The 18,538-nt window shown below is 45.0% G+C and overlaps 5 protein-coding genes across 5 annotated transcripts; 2 read left to right on the top strand and 3 right to left on the bottom strand.

The window, feature by feature from the left end:
• Positions 1-288: 288 nt before the first annotated feature.
• On the bottom strand, positions 289-2,127 carry L203_105125 (uncharacterized protein; the record flags this gene model as incomplete). Its single annotated transcript, XM_066214498.1, has 5 exons — positions 289-461; positions 510-1,451; positions 1,671-1,779; positions 1,841-1,979; positions 2,084-2,127. 5 exons carry the CDS (start codon positions 2,125-2,127, stop codon positions 289-291), a joined length of 1,407 nt encoding a protein of 468 aa, XP_066070595.1.
• Positions 2,128-3,521: 1,394 nt separating this feature from the next.
• L203_105124 (uncharacterized protein) lies at positions 3,522-5,001 on the bottom strand (the record flags this gene model as incomplete). Its single annotated transcript, XM_066214497.1, has 14 exons — positions 3,522-3,615; positions 3,661-3,717; positions 3,763-3,792; positions 3,837-3,849; positions 3,898-3,918; positions 3,969-3,995; positions 4,047-4,069; positions 4,114-4,246; positions 4,330-4,368; positions 4,421-4,457; positions 4,607-4,726; positions 4,811-4,829; positions 4,880-4,907; positions 4,965-5,001. 14 exons carry the CDS (start codon positions 4,999-5,001, stop codon positions 3,522-3,524), a joined length of 678 nt encoding a protein of 225 aa, XP_066070594.1.
• Positions 5,002-5,514: 513 nt separating this feature from the next.
• On the top strand, positions 5,515-7,815 carry L203_105123 (uncharacterized protein; the record flags this gene model as incomplete). The annotated part of the gene is made up of 8 exons (XM_066214496.1): positions 5,515-6,273; positions 6,324-6,485; positions 6,534-6,921; positions 6,973-7,057; positions 7,105-7,147; positions 7,195-7,404; positions 7,457-7,651; positions 7,702-7,815. 8 exons carry the CDS (start codon positions 5,515-5,517, stop codon positions 7,813-7,815), a joined length of 1,956 nt encoding a protein of 651 aa, XP_066070593.1.
• A 1,278-nt stretch (positions 7,816-9,093) lies between these two features.
• L203_105122 (uncharacterized protein) lies at positions 9,094-12,520 on the bottom strand (the record flags this gene model as incomplete). The annotated part of the gene is made up of 10 exons (XM_066214495.1): positions 9,094-9,660; positions 9,711-9,935; positions 9,988-10,043; positions 10,092-10,173; positions 10,226-10,532; positions 10,584-10,675; positions 10,726-10,868; positions 10,927-11,094; positions 11,148-11,928; positions 11,984-12,520. The coding sequence occupies 10 exons, from the start codon at positions 12,518-12,520 to the stop codon at positions 9,094-9,096; spliced, it is 2,958 nt and encodes a 985-aa protein (XP_066070592.1).
• Positions 12,521-13,153: 633 nt separating this feature from the next.
• Positions 13,154-17,200, top strand: L203_105121 (uncharacterized protein; the record flags this gene model as incomplete). Its single annotated transcript, XM_066214494.1, has 18 exons — positions 13,154-13,300; positions 13,352-13,382; positions 13,434-13,470; positions 13,522-13,625; positions 13,679-13,886; positions 13,939-14,030; positions 14,077-14,114; positions 14,168-14,774; positions 14,832-15,163; positions 15,220-15,366; positions 15,418-15,479; positions 15,536-15,634; positions 15,692-15,841; positions 15,895-16,121; positions 16,170-16,342; positions 16,392-16,619; positions 16,676-16,906; positions 16,952-17,200. The coding sequence occupies 18 exons, from the start codon at positions 13,154-13,156 to the stop codon at positions 17,198-17,200; spliced, it is 3,162 nt and encodes a 1,053-aa protein (XP_066070591.1).
• Positions 17,201-18,538: the final 1,338 nt, after the last annotated feature.

Here is an 18,538-nt window from a genome sequence, read left to right as displayed (position 1 = left end):
GTTTTCAAATACATTCATTAGAAGTTTGTGCATCTTGGTTCATACTTGACGTTGTTGCTATAGGATTTCATTGCATAGACGTTGGAATGAGCATGGTTGCATTTAGACCAACACATATACACTAGCATATAGATGACTGTCATTTTTAAAGCATGATACAAAGTTACTGAACGTCAGACATCGTGTCGGTCGTCAGATTCGTGACAATCAAGATTACACAAGAACGCAAGTTATACAAACATGTCGAAAATGCACATTTTCGTTACTGCGAGACAAAATACAAAGCGTTTAGCACCACTCGGAACTACTCCTTCGCCTTTCCAGGAGCCGTTTTGCCCTCTTGACGTCACGGCTCTCGACGAGGACGTTGGCGGTATGGAAGGTGGATGAATAGAGCATTCGGATTGGCGTCACAGACGAAGCCAAGAGTGATGAGAAACGAGTGACAAGACCGGATTTATCTAACCGATATCCGTCAGCGGGGTTTCAACGTCGTGTGCAAAACGTACCGAGATGATAGACACTTTGGCAATCACTGTCCAACTCGCCCTCATTGATGCTCCTGAGGTCGAGCTGAAGACATCTCTTTTTACCTTTACCTTCCCTTTTCACATCCTTGCCAAACCATGTGATGGGGAGTTCCACCACTGGTGGAGGAGGTCGTACCATGCTGACCGTCATTTCCATCCCGAGTGAGGCAGTTGGCGGAAGAACGGTCGCCGCGGTGAGCGAGGATGACAGAGAGCCTGAGAGGGATGGCGAATAGGGTAGTAGTTCGAGCGATTTGTCGACTTGTGCTCGATCATGGAGAGACAGAGGTGTGCACGGAAGAGACATGGATTTACGGTGTCCCTTGACATACGATCCCAGGTCGCCAGCCACTTGCTCATCGTCCAACGGAGTCTTGACTTCCCACTCTATCCAGTCATTCTCGTCATCATCATCCGACTCTTGCAGAGACTGATCTTCGATCCAATCCAACTCGCCGCCCGACTGGACATCGTCCTCACCCATATCGCCACGGGGGAACATGGCCCGCAACACGCGAACCTCGGTCAGGAGCGAGACGCCATCCTCGTTTCGGGTATAGCACACAAACGGACGCTTGCGTGCTGGCGAAGTCGAGCGCGACCTCGTCCGTTCACGGCGCGGAGACAGCTCGGAAGACAGGAAACTCGCGACCTCGGCCTCGCTCTCGGACGAGTCACTGTCGTCCGTGACAGCTTTTGCCATCGTACGTCCAGCCACCGCACGTTCAGGCCACACGAGAAACTTGCGGATGCGTTCGTCGAGCCGCTCCTGAGCCAATTTCGACAGACCGACACACGCAAGAGGCCGTGGCAGGACGGTAATCTCTGGCTGAGGGTGCGGCGAACCCGATCCGTGTGACGGCCCAGATGACAACGAACGAGAATCCATCGTAGGCGAAGCCGTGCCGCCGACAACGTTCCCTGCGATAGTCAGCGATCGACCGCCCACACACCGACCTACATCCTTGCTCTGTAAAGATCTCTGACGCCCTCGCAAAGTCCGACTCCTTCACCAATAAGAAATCCGTGAAATAGCTCGACTGGTACAGGATCGATATCCCAGCCCTTGCCAACGGCGACGACACATGTCTCAGATGCGGTGAATCTGGTCCGTCAGCGACGTCGTCACCGATAACCCACCATAGTTTCCCACATCGTCCTCGTCTCCCGACGTGATCTCATACACGCGCCAGTCGCTGCTGATGAGGACGTCGGCATGCGCGACATCGGACCACTCTTGCGATATCAACTGCACCGAGCCAAACACAGCCATCTGACACGTCAGCGACCACCTCGGCACGTCTACCCACCTCGACACGGTTCGACGTGATGTTGAAAAACTCGGGCGAGTCGCGAGCGGCACCATCCAGCGTCCAATACAGTTTTGTCGTATATGCCTCTACGAGCTCTATAGGGATATGCACGATCGCGACCGGGTCATCCAACGCACTGCCACTGTCAGCCCTGCTCGTTTGCCACTCACTCACGTTATGACAATGTCTGGCATGGCGACCACTGATTCCCAAACCTCGTCGTTGCCTTCTCTCTCTCACTATATATACACCCCACCGTTGCCTCCACCTCCACCACACCTCATCAGCCACTGAGGACTGACCTCCTTTGGCCTCGTTCGTTTTCTCGCGCGCACACGCCGCGAGTTGTACCGTACGACTAGTGGCGCATAATTTGACCGTTGCCGCCGTCGTCGGTCGTCTGTCTTGTTCTGCTCGGCTTTGCTGTACACTCTGTCTTCTTTCTTCTGTCCTCTCCGTTTCCTGTGCTTGGAGACTTTTTTTTGTTTCCTCTCTTCTTTCTCAAGAAGAAAAAGAAGAAAAAGAGAAAAAAGAAGAATAATTTCAACTTTATCAGACACACAATCACAGGGTTCTTTCGTCTTCTCCCGCCTCCATGATGGTACCTGTGTGGGGAAAGGGTGGGGGAAAGGTGGTTGTTACGGTGCGAGATTTGTTGTTATGCCACGTGGCGCCACGTAATGATTTGGCTGGGGAATTTGTAAATCTGGGCGCACATTTTTGATTCCGTGGATGACGGTATGGATTGCGGACAGGTGTTGATACTCCGTTTTTTTTTGGTGTGGTGGATTGGCTGAAGATTGAATTGTATAGATGTGGAAGAGGCAATGGGTTGAGAATGAGTTTGGATAGGCGCGGAGTATTGGCACGCCTATTCGTGTAGTTTGCAGGTTAGTCCTAGAGACGCGTTTATTACCGTTATATACTCACTTTTATATGCGATTATAGCCATGAATAACTCAATATGGATGGGTTATTTGTCTCGTCTGGAACGATTGGCGTGCTTCTTGTGGAGATGGCTGCGATGAGGCTCGGGTTGGATGGACCCAGTCTCGGCATTTTGCAAATGTCGCAAGGCGTTGCGAAACTTGCTGTAGTGACAGGACGGGTTTCCTCTGTACAAGCGTCAAGGTCGACTCTGGTTGCTCTCGAGGTCGATAGAATATGCAGCTTGGCATGTGTGGCCCGTTGGATATAGGCAATGTGGCGTGCTTGAGGCTGAGATAGTGTTGGTTAACCATCGGTCAAGCTCTATTCCAGTTTGAAGAGGAGTAGACTCGCTGGATGCATGCACCAAAGACTGGGATCTTGCACATCAGAGACATCTCTTTCAACGCTCAAGTCAGCATATACAGTTTGGATGAGCAACATGGCAACGCAAAGTAGTAAAATAAATAAATCAAAAGTTGAAATACAAAATATGGATTAGAAAAATTCAAAAAGCCTCGGAGTAATAATCTACTTTTTCTCCGCGGTGAATACCTTGTTTATGCATGATGACAAGAAAACGGCAATAGGTTGAATACAACTTGCAAACCACTTTTAAGTAACGGAATGAGTATATATCATATATCTCGTCAACAATCACAACAGCATGTAATTGCAATATATAGTAGATATGAACGATCCACGTAGATGCTAGGTCCCAATGAGAGTGTCTCGACAACTCGGCCTTGTTTTAACAGTTGCCCAGACGAAGAAGCAGTAAATTTGAAGAATGAAAGTTGTATTTGTTCTTTAGTCTCTCCACACTCTCTGGGTCGTTGTGAATGCTGTTGAACAGTCAGCAGTGCTTCACCCACAAACTCAACACCCACCCGTCAAAGTATGTTGCGCCCAAGAGAGCATCCGATTTACGGTATCCCTCCATCAAGCTTTTGGGTGTCAGCAAACAATGGCAGCATGGTCACCACACTCACTCGAAAAAACCCATTCTACGCTTTTCAAAGCTGCACAGTGTTAGACTTTCTCTTGTGTCAGCTCAAGCACATACTATTGTTGTTCCACTACACGGTTGTCAGCATCGCAACATGTCTAGTCGCATTATCACTCACTGATTCGAACAGCTCGAGGATCTGTAAAAAAACTCGCTCAGCTTGTGTCATCCAAGAGTCTCAAAACTTACGCATTTCACCCAGTTCATCAACGTATACTATCCGTTAATCGTCAGTTTTGTATATCGAGTCTGTCTCTGGCAGCTCACAAGGTGACGCAAAAAAGTCATAACTAGTTGTTGTCAGCGGTGATCCAAAAACAACGCCCACACTCACACAGCAAAAAGCACATCCTCGCATGTTATTCCCATTCGATTTCGAACACGAATCGACCATCCTGTCTCTACATGACCCAAGTTTAATTCTTCCACAATCGGCGACGTTGCTGGTTGACCACGTTCTTTGATCCCTGCCAGGCATCAGCCTATACCCAATCGCATGCAACATCACTCACATTCCTATCGACCCAGCACGCAAGTCCCAGTCAGTAACCTCCACAACGACGCCTTGCGCAACTCACCGTCTCAGTATCTGCGATTCATGTCAGCAACAGCACCCTTGTCCGCCATACGGCTACACGTACCATCATAATCAACCCAAATCGCTGCAAACATGGGATGCTGCACCAAACCGTTAGCAACAGCCTCCTTGGGCTTTCTTGAAGGAACAGCAACGAAAAGCCAGCCATCCTTCCACCACTCTCCTTCCTTCCTCTCTACCCTCCTTTTCGACTCCTTTGTGTCATTAATATATGGATACAGAAGCTCACCTCAATGGTATTCCAAGCAAGGTATTTTGGATATGGCTTGGGATCCCAAGTCCGGAGTTGTAAAAGTGGGTGAATCTTGAGGGGAGTGGAAAGTTGAGCTGCTTGGAGGTAAGATAACACCTGTCATCGTATCAGTCAATTCGGCAGCTCGAGTCGTTATCCCCAGGATGGCCGCTCTGCCATGCATTTGATCGAACCACTCACTGGGCCATAACCGGGTCGGCTACACCAATGTCAGTCTCACCTCAGCGCCAGTACTCTCTCTCTACTTACGAAGGCTTAAATGGGCCAATGGTAATGGCTACAACCGAATTAGCATCGCATTCCATACCCAACCTCTTCCTTCTCATCTACCCACCTGCATCACGAGCAGCACCAGTAGGGACGAGGGCCATGACAAGAGCGGTCTACAAGTCTTGTTGATTTCTATGTTCTATGTGGGGTCTACAGGCTTCCTTGCCTTCGATATATATCTTGTAATAGTAGAAACGGAAAAAGGATGGAAAATGAAAAATAGAACGAGTATAGTAATTTCATGTTTACGACAAAACAACATAAATATTATCCAACATTGGAAACAGGTACAGATACACAACCAAAGGAGGGGCAGCCAACTTTGCGCTTCCTCATAGCACTAATAGGCGGACATCGCCGGAAATGGCAAACTCCAGAGTGTATGCATAGATAGATATGCTTCGAAAAAGCGAGAGAAACGAGAGGAAGGTGGTTTCTACATGGATAAAGTATAGACAAATATGCATAGAATGGAATGAATGGATAAATCGGCGAGTGCGGTAATATTACGTAACATTTTTACGGGACTGACGGCCCGGTGATATAAAGTATAGTCGAGGTTTTTTTGCATCTTTACATTCCTACAAAGAACATTCATCGCCATGGAACTATACATGCACTTTGTTCCTCCTACTCTGACCGTTCGGCCAGTCATTCCAAAGCCACCGACGCTCCCTCACGTAGAACCACCTACTCCGCCAGAAACGCTGGTAGCACCAGAAGGCCAGTACCATGTCGTTCCCTCTGCCAACGCAGGTTTTCCGGTTCTTGGGTCGGCAACAAGCTACAATCCAGTCCAACAGTTATCGCCAATGGCCAGTCTGGCTCCGGTCGCACCGAGCCCGCCTAGCTCTACATTCCAGCTTGGATCAGCTACCAGTTGCGACGCGGTACAGGTGAATGGGATAAACCAACCAGCGCATGTGGTGAGGATGAGTTGGACGGCAGTGTGGTTCCCGCCAAAGCCTGCAGCAGGCCTGGGAGGGCTCCTTGGCAAGAGTGGAAGGGAAGACATGCCGGCTGCTCCTCCAAACGGAGTGTACTTTGAGGGACAGTATCAGAGTAATTCGCAACATTCGTCGTCATCTCTCTCTTCTTCTCCTCAACCTTTGGAGCCACAATCTGTTCCGTTTGCGCTGTCTCCTTTGCAAGGAAAATGGTACTCTTCAAAGACTCCCAACGGCACCTTTTTTCGACCAAGAATGTCTCTGAGGGCTCCACTAGACAAGTCGATTGTGGTGAAGACTTTTATGGCTGAGAGTGCGTCGAAAACGCTGGCGGAAAAAGGAAAAGGAGGAGGCGAAACGGTGCGTTGGGCTGTGTGGAATATGGGAAAAGTTCTTGGCTGGGGCGAGGAAGGCAACAAGACCAGGGTAGGTCATGCAATCTTTCTTGGACCACAAGAGTTGACTGCTTCATACAGGACGCGTATGCTAGGATAATCTTTACCCAGCATATAACATGTCATGCTATCATCCAGCAGATGGTTGCGCCGGATAGGTTGGATGTGGTTGTTGGGTTTAGTAGTGGCGACCTTGTATGGCTGGATCCCATCATGGGAAAGTTTACAAGCTTGAATAGAGGAGTAGGTCCATGTCTTGTCAAACGATGAGCTCTGCTTAAAGGTGTTAAGGGAATCCTCAACTCGTCTTCTGTCATTTCTGTTCATCCTGATCCTCGTCAACCTACCCATTTTCTTGCCCTTTTTGCAGACTCTACCATACTTCGTTTTAATCTAACTCTCGAAGAGCCACTGAATGTCACCCAGTCTGCTGTCAAGCCATGGACGGATTACTTTGAACGCACATGGGCTGAAAGGCTGAGCGAGTCTCTTGATGGTTCTGCTACCAACACGAAGACGGAGAATACGGCGGTACAAAGCGAGCTGTTGAAATGGAAAAGTGATGACTGGGCCGCGCCAATATCTGAAAAGACTGAAAAAGCCAAGGACAAGAATCAACTATCGTTTGTGGGAAGGAACCCGGTAGCAGCAATGAAGATTGGCAAGAACAAGATCAACGGTGAGTATAACAATCGTTATCCATAGCCAAACTGACGTAGGAGAATCAAAGCTCTCAGCTACTCGCCTGATGCCAAAATGCTAGCGGTGGCCTCAGACGATGGTTTGTTGAGGATTATAGATGTGGGAGAAGAACGGTAAGTGCGTTTGACAAAACTCAAGATGTTGGCCAACACCAGACAAGCATAACCGATACATTCACGAGCTACTTTGGCGCCTTTTTCTGTGTATGTTGTACACCACACGTAACAGCTTTAGCTAATGTAGAAAATAGATGACTTGGTCTCCAGATTCTCGCCTTTTGGCTGCAGGAAGCGAAGATGATCTTATCGCGCTGTTCTCACCTCGCGATGGACGTGTTATCGCCCGCTGTGAGGGCCATGCTTCTTACGTTACTTGCATAGCATTTGATACCCATCTCAAGTGCGAATTGAGGGCGGCATATAGATTCGTGAGCGTAGGACAGGATAGAAATTTGATTTTTGTACGCGTCTTCCCGCCGTTGGAGAGTTAGCTGATACACTTTTAATCGGTAGTGGGACTTTTCTCCAGCTGCGCTCCATAAACCGCGTCATCATCACCCCAATACTTCGATGGCTCGTCTGGCCGCTGGTAGTTCAATCACTGTTGACAATACAAGTCAGCCTCATTCTCAATCGCCTCTTGAGTCTACGACAAACTTTCATCAGACATTACCTCGGAGTGAAGTGCCAGTTTTGCAACCGGTCATGGTGAGTGCATCTCAACCTGATTTCAAAAGTAGAGCTGATTGTCGATCTAGTCGAGTTATGTCGATATTGCGGTATTGACTGGCGTTTATTGTCTTCCTAATGCGATTGTAACGATGTCTCGTTACGGCCATATCAAATTTTGGACAAGACCTTCCAAAGTGTAAAATAAACTGAGTCTATCTCCTGTCGTCTTGGTTGATGAAACTAGCGACTGAATTGGGACGTGGGAGAGCGAGAACAGGTAGAAAAGATCAAAAGCCATTGGTTAATTCCAAATATTCGCATCTTGCGAGTATCCGTAGATGGAAAGTACAATGATGGATTGTAAGCTGAAAGTTGGTTGTTTGCTTGTAGTAATGTGCTTTTTACATAACGCATGGTGTATGATTACAACTAGGGGATGCATATACTATGCTTTGGGATTCATACGCATCTCCGTACTTCTGTCAGCCTTCCGTCAATATTTGTGTTTCTCAATCACTCAGGTTCTGATCTTCAATGTTTCAGCTATTTAACCTAGTTATCTTATCAATTGACCGTGCCAGAACAGATTAGACAATCAATGACACGCTACTTCTAATGGACTATCTAGATTAGAGAGGATTGAAGCAACAACTAGCCGAGCACGACTGATGAAGAGAGATGTAATAGCAGTTTTGTTTATTGCAGTATGCAAAAGCAGTCTTCCAAAGAAAGAATTGATAGAAATAAGGAAGTGATACAAATATAGCTATGCTTGAGTCATATTTATCCATTGAAGCGCTATACTCTAGTGGTAAGCGTATTACCAAGAGATAATGGTTCTCTGGGTTGAGGAACTCAGCAAAGACTCAACTCATGCCTTATTGCATGTAGCTGGTGTCAATATCGCAACTGTTCTCTTTTTATGGTTATTGACAACATGTTTCACTCTACCTTGCCTTTTTTAACTTGGCTGTTTTAAGAAATCCAACTTTACAGCGTTTGAAAAAAGAAAGACACCTAGTGTTTGAGTTCTTATCTACATTAGGTCTTCTCTAAGGCGATTAGTCGTTCATATTGCATGTGTATTCAAGAAAAGACAACTCGCCGCCTAAATATAACCAATGCTTTGAGTGAATTCTTTCTTCAATATAAATCTGATTATACCATTTCTGTCAGAAATCCGCTCAGTGAAATGTAAAAAATATCAATTTCTCTTGAAAACAAACCGCTGTAAGCTCAATGTGGGAATTGTAACTGACAAATCAAAGGGGTCAATAGTCTCCTGATTTGGACAGGATTCTTTGACCAGATTCTATCTGAACTTGATAACAGGTCAATCTTCGACTTACAATAATACAAGCATGTGCATGTAACAATTTCATTGTGTTACCAAACCGGCAGCTTCATCCCAACAATCCTAAAAGTACGACAAGACAACACGATCCATCGATTGTGGATAGCAAATTATATTTGATGTCTTACTCTGAGACTTCACTCTCCATAGCTTCCTTCATCCTCTCGCGTTTGGCTTGTTCCTGATCTTGCTGTGCCCGAGTCTTCGACGCTCTGCTTCTCAGCGAGCGAGTCATCCCTTCAGGTTGCGCAGGACTAACTATAGCTGCCTTACGTCTTGCCCTACTAACTTTCTTGTGCTCCTGTACTTTGTCGACGGTTGCAGCAGTCAACGACACAGTCTCTGTTATTCCACGCTTCCGTGCTTCGGTTGATTTACGAAGGTTGTCTTGTTCTTTAATGTTTGAAGAAGTTGTTCCACCAAAACGAAGAACTATTTTTGGAACAGTTTTAGTACCAGAAACAATCTTGTGAGCACCATCGCCATGATTTGCTTCTTCCATTATTTCCTCAAAATCTCGATCGCTCTCATCTTGGAAGTTCTCCGGTTCTCCAACCTTTTCTTCCCAAGTAATGGTGTTTTGTTTATGAGAAACAGCCAAAATCTCAGTAACACTTTTCCCTGTTGGCTGAAGACCCTCCCTATGAGTAGATGTTTCGTCGTTGAGAGGATTGTGAGCGTGTCCCTGAGCCTGTACCATATTGTCAGAGCTAGGTATACAGATTGGCAGTTCAGGCTTACTTCACTGGAGCCGTAATCCTGTTGAAGGCGTTGATGTAGTCTGAGACCGTTGATAAGCTTGACCCATCTTTTGAGCGCCTGTTCTTCCCGCTTGATCAGTTCCTTTTCTTCAGCTGCTGCTATTGATTCTTCGTAGGCTTCTCGAGTCACCTGTTCGTTCTCTTGAGCAATAACTATTCCATTGATGATGGGCACAGCCCGCTGTTTCTTGAACTCGAATCCAGTCTTTGATTCTCTGTCAATTGTGGCAAAAACATATTTACCATATTCAACGTACACAGGCTTCAGAATAGCTAATGCCGAGAGATTTAGCGACTTTGGCAATACCTTTATCTTGGAAGATATCAGTTTATCTCTGAGATTTTATATAAAAAAACCAACAAGGTAAATGAACGGCTCCTTGAGGAAGCATAGTTGAAGTGTACAGGTCAATGTTACCGAAAGCATTCCTTGGTATCACACCCTAATAAAAGTATGTTTAGCCTAGTCCTATCCAGTAAAATGAGCCAACTGACATCTTGGATCGGAGGTGGTCGATAGATCTCTGTCTGGTGCTCTGCATATAACCCTTGAGTTATTTCTTCTCCCATTTGCCGGGCCAATTCTTGTGCGCGCCGTTTTTGTAATGTAACAGCTCTTTGCTTGACCCACTTTAGAGGTTCCTGGCCTTCCTTGACTTTTCGACCAGACCGCATCCAATTTTCCGCTGTTTTGCAATTTACGACGGAAGATCGACGATAGACTCCCTCACCTTTGAAACGACCTACGGGATGGGCGGAATGGAGAATTTGGTCGTATTTTAAATGACGTTCAAGTACATATCTGAGGAAAGATTAGTTGAACTCTCGCTCATTCTTCTCCATGACAACGCACATCGGATGATCTTTGAAACCATTTATATGCACTGGCATGCGTTCAGAGGCCTGACTCATCTCCAATTCTGCATCCTCCAATTCGTCGCGATTCTATGCGTCATGTAAGCAATTATTCAAACAATCGTTTAACGGCAACTTACCAGGCGATATGGTCGCTGAAGAAACCCCATGACGATATCACGCCACCAGTCTGTTTCTCCTGATTTGTTTGGAACCCGTGATTTGCTTGTCTTTGCGTAAAAACTTTTCGCATAACGTAGAGTCACATCTCTAGCGTACCCATCTAGATGATAATCAGCCACATTGTAGTGATGAAGAACTACTTTGAAACCATTACCTACCCTCTTCAAAAGCAACAACGTAGAGCAATCTCACCGGTCCGCTATCTGTGGTAGGTTCGTAATGGTTTTTCTTTCTGATAATTCCGCGCACGGGGTCTACTGGGATCCAACGTTGGTCCGATCTGCTAAATATTTCGGCCCAAAATACAGGAGGTTGATCAGAAAGATCTAGACATCCATAAGTACGTTTAATGTTTTTAATTTGAGAAACATGCGCTCGCCTTTTCTAACTCTTTTTCTAGGCTTTGAAGATGTTCCGAGTTTCTGAGGTTGAGGCTTATATTTGCGTAATCGATACAGATCTGCCGAATCCTTCAATCTTCTTTCATCAACTTCCCCTGTATTCTGTTTTGTACCAAGGCTGTTATCTAGACCAGGGATTGGAACCTCTTCCAGATCATCTTCATCTTCTTCTTCATCTTCATTTCCGATTCCCTGTCTGCTTGCTAGCATCTTGCCGCCCCAACCTGCCCCTCTAGGTTTCTTTTTCTGAACTACTTTCTCTGCCCGAAATGATACGGCTTGTAGGGATGTTACCAACCTTGCCCCTAACCCACAAGCTCGTGCCAACGCGACAAATAATTGTGCTGAAATGTCACGTGAGCCTTCTTGCTGCAGAGCCTTCTTCATCAAACTGTTGACAGACCGAAGACGCTCAGCGCCAAATTCCTCTGCAAACTTTTCCATAAACCCTTCTTCTGCTGCTTCGGCTTTCTTTTTCCCCTTTCGTGTGTCGTGGGCGTCACCCGTGTTGCCATGTCTGTTTGTTAATGAAGATAGTCCGGGCAAACCGTCCAAAGTCTCTTGGACTTCATCCCAAGGTCGTGTCCGTAAACCGAGAGTAAAGTTGGAAATGTCGAAAAAGGTTTGAGACCACCAGGTTACAAGAGCCTGTAGAGCATCAAAGAAAAGACGAGACCGTTGTGCGCGATCAGGAAATCGAGACGGCGGGATGTTGAAAGCCGTTTGCAATGGATGTGGTAAGAGTGAGAGAAGGCGAGCCTGTGCGACATAGATTAGTCTCGAATCATTGCTCAAAAAGGCCGAAAGAACTTGCTTTTAAGAGGGAATTATTACACCATCTATTTCTGATGCTGGCACTGGCTAACAAGGCAATTACGTGCACTTTATGAACTTCTAATCTCAATGCCCTATCCCTTGCGGTTATGGGCTTTTTCCGCATGGCTAGCGCCAACTTTCTCTCCTTTTTTCCAGTTGTTTCTCCTCCAATCTCCAAATGAATCACACCGTCCTCGTCATCCTCTTCTTCACTTTCATCACTATCTTGACCTATCGTTACTCCTTCATTGTGATCCACGCTTCCTGGAGCAACAGCCGTCTGTCGGATACCGGGACGAGGGGAAGAAGGTCCCGCAACAGGGATTGGAACCAGTTCCATATCATCTTCATCATCAGATGAGATTGATAGATCAACAGGAATGGGTGATGCAGCTCCTCCATTTTGTTCTTTCTTTTTCTTGACACCACCCTTCTCACTGTCTGCTTTGCTTCTTTGAGGGATAGCGGCTGCCAGCGCCACCAATCCATGGGGCTTTGAGATGATTTTTTGCCCTTTTGGCCGCGATACGCTCATGATAAATGAGGAATTGAAAGTCGAATCAATTGATCATTCATCGAGTCCAATCAGCTACTTTTATGATGACGTAATAAATAGCGGGGATTGTTTCATCTCCGTCGTTGGCTGTTGGAGAATCACTCAATTGCTACAAATGTACTTTTGATCGATAAAAGTAAAGCCATAAACCCAAAACGTATGCTTTATATATCTGTTGGGATTGGGCGATCCACCGCCACAAGAGCAGTAGCGCCGAAAGGCTGACAACTGTTGTGAATAAGTATGATGAGGGTGAATGAATAAGAAAAGTAGTGATGGGACATGCTGTCATAGGGGTTGTGAAGGACAAATAGAGTAAGTTAATATTACGTAATCAATTGGAGAAATTACATCTACCGACTCGATAATCCCTTATTTGATTCAGCATATAGGCATATGATATTCCAATTTGTATCTCTGAATTCTCTTTTGCTTATATACTAGCAACTTATATTTGGCGAAATTTCCCGAATCTCGACTAGGATTCAGCAAATCTTAACAGTATCTCGCCTGAGAAACACATATTCTCGAGGTAAATTGATATCATCAAGAACGACGTCCAATTCGCTTTCAACAAGACTCTTTTGCAAGTCTCCGTTTATTGCACAAGAAATGGCGTCCACCAGTGAAACTCGAGACTATGGTAACTTCAAGCTTTTGAAGGCATTTCCTATCAAGCATGCCCCAGTTAGCATTGCCAAATGGAGGAGCGAGAAGACGGGACTCACCGTCGTGTTGGGCAGTCATCAAGCTCCAATAGTTTGTGGCCTGTGTTATCAAAATCCAATAACAATCACTGATACATTGTAGACTAATGGGTATTTTGTCATTGCATCTGAGAGTAGGTTGAAAATGACCATATGAAATTCCAATAGCTGATTGTCTCCGTCAGTTTTCGATGATACTGGCAGACCCCATACTCTAGAGCAGTACGTTGAGTGTTCATAATCGCCTTTAGAACCCTCTTAATCAGACTTTAGTCTAATCTTCCTGGGATCCAAACGCTATCCCTATAAAGGCGTTCTCGATCAGCTTGCAAACCGCGCTGGTAGCGATGGCACAAATGCGTGGACTGAAGACGATCGTAAGATACTGCTGCCAGTCGTTAGGGTATTATTGACCGAGTGAAACACGCAGATACGGCTTATACTATCGCCACTACTGGGAGCGAGGGTTTTCTCAAGATGATCCCTATCTTTGTGGATCATATCCTCCATCCCACCATCACCGATGCTGGATTTGTGACGGAGGTTTACTACATAAATGATGCCGGTGAAGATGCTGGTGTAGTGTACAGTGAAATCCAGGCAAGCGAAAATACTGCGCCTGACCTCATGGCTCTCGAGTATGTGTAATTACTCGCCCGCGAGAGTGTTTCTGACGGAAAGACATTCCAGAGGACAGAGAACTTTATATTCTCCTACTTCCGCTTATAGAAGTCAAACCGGTGGATTGATGCACAAGCTGCGGGTCCTAACAGCTCAGCATAGTACGTACAAATATGTCAAAATCCAGGCTGATCAAACACTGTACAGTTCGAGACTACCATGCCAAGTACTATAAGCCGTACAACGTAAGTCAACTCAGATCGCAAATAACCCATTATTGGCTGATTCAATAACCAAGCTTTGTTTAGTCATAGATGGGGCTGTGCCAATTCCAGAGCTATTCAAGGTCCTTAATGATGAGGTTGACCCTATGATACTGGCTCAAAACTCTTCTCAGCCTATTCCTCCACCAGACTGGAAGCGGCCTTTTGTTGATTCTCCATCAGCTCTGCCAATTTCCATACCGAAATCTATCGTCAAAGTTGTGGACTTCATGGATGATGATGAATCCGTTGGTGAGCTAGCGATTAATTTCCTCGGTCCTCCTCCTACCGATCACCTCACAAAATTGGCACTCAGCATCCTCAACAACTATTTGACTGAGTCTGCAACTTCTCCACTCTCCAAAGAGTTTATTGAAATTCCTAAGCCACTTTGTACTGCCTTCAGCTTCTTACCAAGTGACCGAGTTAACAGGAACAAGATTACCATCTTCATCTATGACGTTCCGATGAGGCGCCTAGAACAAATAGAAGGCCTATTCAAAGCAAAGCTGAAGAACATCGTTGAGAAAGAAGGTATCGACATGGACAGGATGCAAAGGATTTTGAAGAGGGATGAACGAAGGCTATCAGACTACATGGAGAGTTTCGTCACGAGTGTCTTGTCAAAAGCAATCATCGGAGGTACATATGTCCTCTACTGGAAAATTTGTTTTGCAAATACACTAATGCGTGGGATAGACTTCTTGTACGGCGACAAAGATGGCGCCGACCTTCCTATGGCCTTCAACGACTTTGAAAACTATGCTACTCTCCGAGCTTATTCTGCTGACCAGTGGACTGCTCTTCTTGACAAATACTTCGTCTCTGCACCATCAGTGACTATTATTGGTAGACCCTCGACTGCTCTTTCTGAAATGATCAAAAAAGAGGAGAAGGAAAGGATTGCCAAACGAAAAGAAGAATTGGGCGAAGAGAAGTTGAGGCAATTGGGGCAAAAACTCGAGAAAGCTAAGAAGGAAAGTGAAATTCCGCCTCCAAAAGATATGATTACAGAATTTCCTATTACTAATGTAAGTCCAGTCCTGATTCTGATAATTGAGCATGTTTCTGAAGTTCTCATATATAGCCCAATGGGTTGACCTGGATACCTGTTGAAACCGCAATCAACAACGCCAAGAGTGATATAGTTCGGAGTGATACAGGACATTTACAGAAACACATCGATTCAGATGCCTCAACATTACCATACCAAGTTCATTTCTCTCACGTCAAGGTGAGCCAACACAGATACCAATGATAGAATGACTCTAAAATTGCAGATTAGTCTAACTTTGTCGTGATGGCTGTGTTGTTTGACACAATTGACGTACCAGCTCATCTCAAACCGTATGTTTCCTTCATTATCCTGCAAGTAACACTTAAAATAATGCTTTTATATACAGATACTTTACTCTGTTCCAAAACAGTCTTTTCAGCACTAGAGTTAAGCGCGCTGACGGGACTATTTTGTCACACGAAGAGGTCGTCGACCAGTTGCAAGAGTATGTTCTTTCAGTACGAAAAATCGTGGTTTTTTAAACTGATATACACCGTGCCAGTTTAACTGTCTTCCAATCCGCTGACTTTCATTTTGAAGACAATTTTGCTGAGGTCTTTGTCGTGACTCTCCAAGCGTCAAAAGATCAATACGAAGAAATTGTCCCGTGGATGAGGGATCTCATAACTGGTAGTATGTTTGATAAAGACAGGTATGGCATATTCTACTTACATCATGATTGTTGAACTGACACATTTTGTCAAGACTTGCCGTCATAGTGGCCGAACTTGTTCAAGAACTTCCTAACGAGAAACGAGATGGCGGCACCATCGCCACTGCGTGGGCGGAACATCTAGCATACAATTCTCAAAAGTCATCTTCGCAGAATTGCAATATCCTCAACAGGCTCACTTTCATCCCCCAGCTCAAGGAGATGTTAGAGAATGACCCTGAAGAGGTTATCATGAGAATGGAGGAACTGAGACAACACTGTAAGCGAAGTGTCTCTTTGAATTGTTCATACCCTTATTCCGCCATAGTGCTCAACTTTAGCAAGATGCGAATCTCTATTCAGGGCGATATCCTTAGTCTTCGAGAACCACGGTCTGTCTTGGCAAGGTCGTTCATACGTGTTCCGGAAGCGAGAACGTTGGACCCTCTTGCAACATCTAGACAAACTCTGACGGAATTAGGTAAAAATCCTGCTAAAAAAGTCTGTAATTCGATGACTCTCTTATGGGGTACTGATGTATCCGATATAGTGCATTGTTATTCCTATGCCGGCTATTGAAGGCTCATACGCGAACTTCCTCTCAGTTGGACCCGTTGGATACACTCACCCCGACCTCCCAGCCCTTCAACTCACCGCATCTGTCCTGAATGCTACGGAAAGCTATCTTTGGAAATCTATCCGAGGATCAGGACTAGCTTATGGAGCGAATGTTTTGCTTTATCCTGAAGCTGGCCTTGTTGGATTCGATGTGTATGGAGTCAGTGACTTTTTCAAAGCTAAAAAATGGAACAGCAACTAATGCATTTCTAACAGAGTCCGAACGCAGTCTTAGCATTTGAGGCAGCCGGCAAAATCATACGCGGATTGGTTGATGGTTCAGTAGAACTCGACCAAGATCTTGTAGATGGTGCCAAGTCAATGATGACTTATACTTACGCCAGAAGGTCAGGGACGCTGTTGAATGCGGCAGCTAATTCATTCTTGAATGAAGCACTCAAAGGATTAGGAAAGAATGCGGATCAGGAACTGCTCAAACAAATTCCTGTAAGTTTTTCTAAATCTAAACTTCAAGTTGCTCATTATGTGTAGAATATAACACTTCAGCAAGTTCGTGACATCATCGCCAAGTACTTTTCTCCCCTTTTCGAAGCCAAGTCATCCATAGGAGCCCTGTCTGTTTCTACAAGCAAACTTGTAGAAGTAGAAGAAGGTCTTAGGAAACTTGGGTATGAGACGGAAAGAAAAGATTTGCCAGTACTGAAAGGAGATAATGACAGCCAAGATGGAAGTGATATCGATATGGATGGAAGCGAAAGCGAAAGCGGTGACGGACGATGATCACGATTGTAGAAATGAGTCTGAACGTACATTGAATATCCAGGAATGCATTGTAGACACGATGCATACAACAATGAAATTAAGATTGATGGTACAATTACTCTACAAATGAGACTGATTTATCAACACCCAATCCCGTAATCAGCCATAACGGAACCAATTTATACCCAGCATTGTATTGTACTGGTTGTTGCGCAACCAATGAATTTATAACTTTTTTGACCACCTCCAGAAAACGAAAACTTCTCTGTACTTTTGGGCTTGCCAGAATCAAAGCGGTCTAATTGTTTTATCGAGAAATAAGCAATGAATAGGCGCAGAGCACATTGTGGATAGATATGTGGATCACTGGCACGCCTAATTGTATAGTTCGTGGTTTACACCTGAAGAAATTCTCATTACCATTTCTATATACCCTCTTATATATACTACATATAAATGAGATCAAATCCTTGACATTTTTACAAGGACACGTGGTTCAGCATAACGATGTCTTTATTGTTCTTTATCTCTCGTTATAGCTATTGTTCTTTAAGGTGAGCTCTTGATAGTTGTATATATAATATACCCTTCTATCTCTAGTCTCTCTTTTCCACTTTGAGTGCTAGAGTGTAAACTAGTGGTCTCTACAAGTTGCCATTACTCGTTATGATCCTGAGTTAACGGCCTTGGATCCGGAGAGGGAGGATGGTGGTGATTGGCTTACAGGCGTGGCTGAAAGATAGTGATAGAAACTCGTGCAAGAGTCGAGGTTAAATTGGCTTGAATAGTTTTCAGAGTATTGAATGTATAAAAAGTAATAAAGCCTATGGTTGTAGCATATGATAATGGATCCTCGAAGAGGATCTCACAATCTATGAATGTTTTCTATATATCTATGTATTGGACAATAGTTAAATAAAAGATCAACATTGAACAAAACGTTAAGAAAATAGAAAAAGACCAAAAGGCGGAGCTGGCCGACGTTGCAATCTTGCTCTAAACAACATGTGAAAGTAGGACGGCAAGTACAGCGTGGTAACAATGGGCGAGAGCAACCTAATCATAATAGCCAGTGTTACCTTATTTTCTTTTGCGGCAATGGCTTCTCTCAAGCTCAGAGGCTCTTCAGGCTTGGCAAATGGAGGCGACTTGATTTCGAGATCTTTCAAGACTAGGATGTCCTCAATCGACATCTCCCATTCACTGTAGCTTTCTGAGCTCTTGAGAAGGACAACATTGTCTCTGTCGAAAGGTATAATCTCTGACATGATAGATATATTTCTTTTGTTTGTTGTGTAGCGTTGATAAACGCAGAATGATGTCTATGACCAAATGAGAACTAGTCCTGTTATAAAA

This window comes from Cryptococcus depauperatus, chromosome 6 (genome assembly GCF_001720195.1).
Source record: "Cryptococcus depauperatus CBS 7841 chromosome 6, complete sequence".
NCBI classification, from domain to species: Eukaryota; Fungi; Basidiomycota; class Tremellomycetes; order Tremellales; family Cryptococcaceae; genus Cryptococcus; species Cryptococcus depauperatus.
This window is presented reverse-complemented; position numbering and strand designations above follow the sequence as displayed.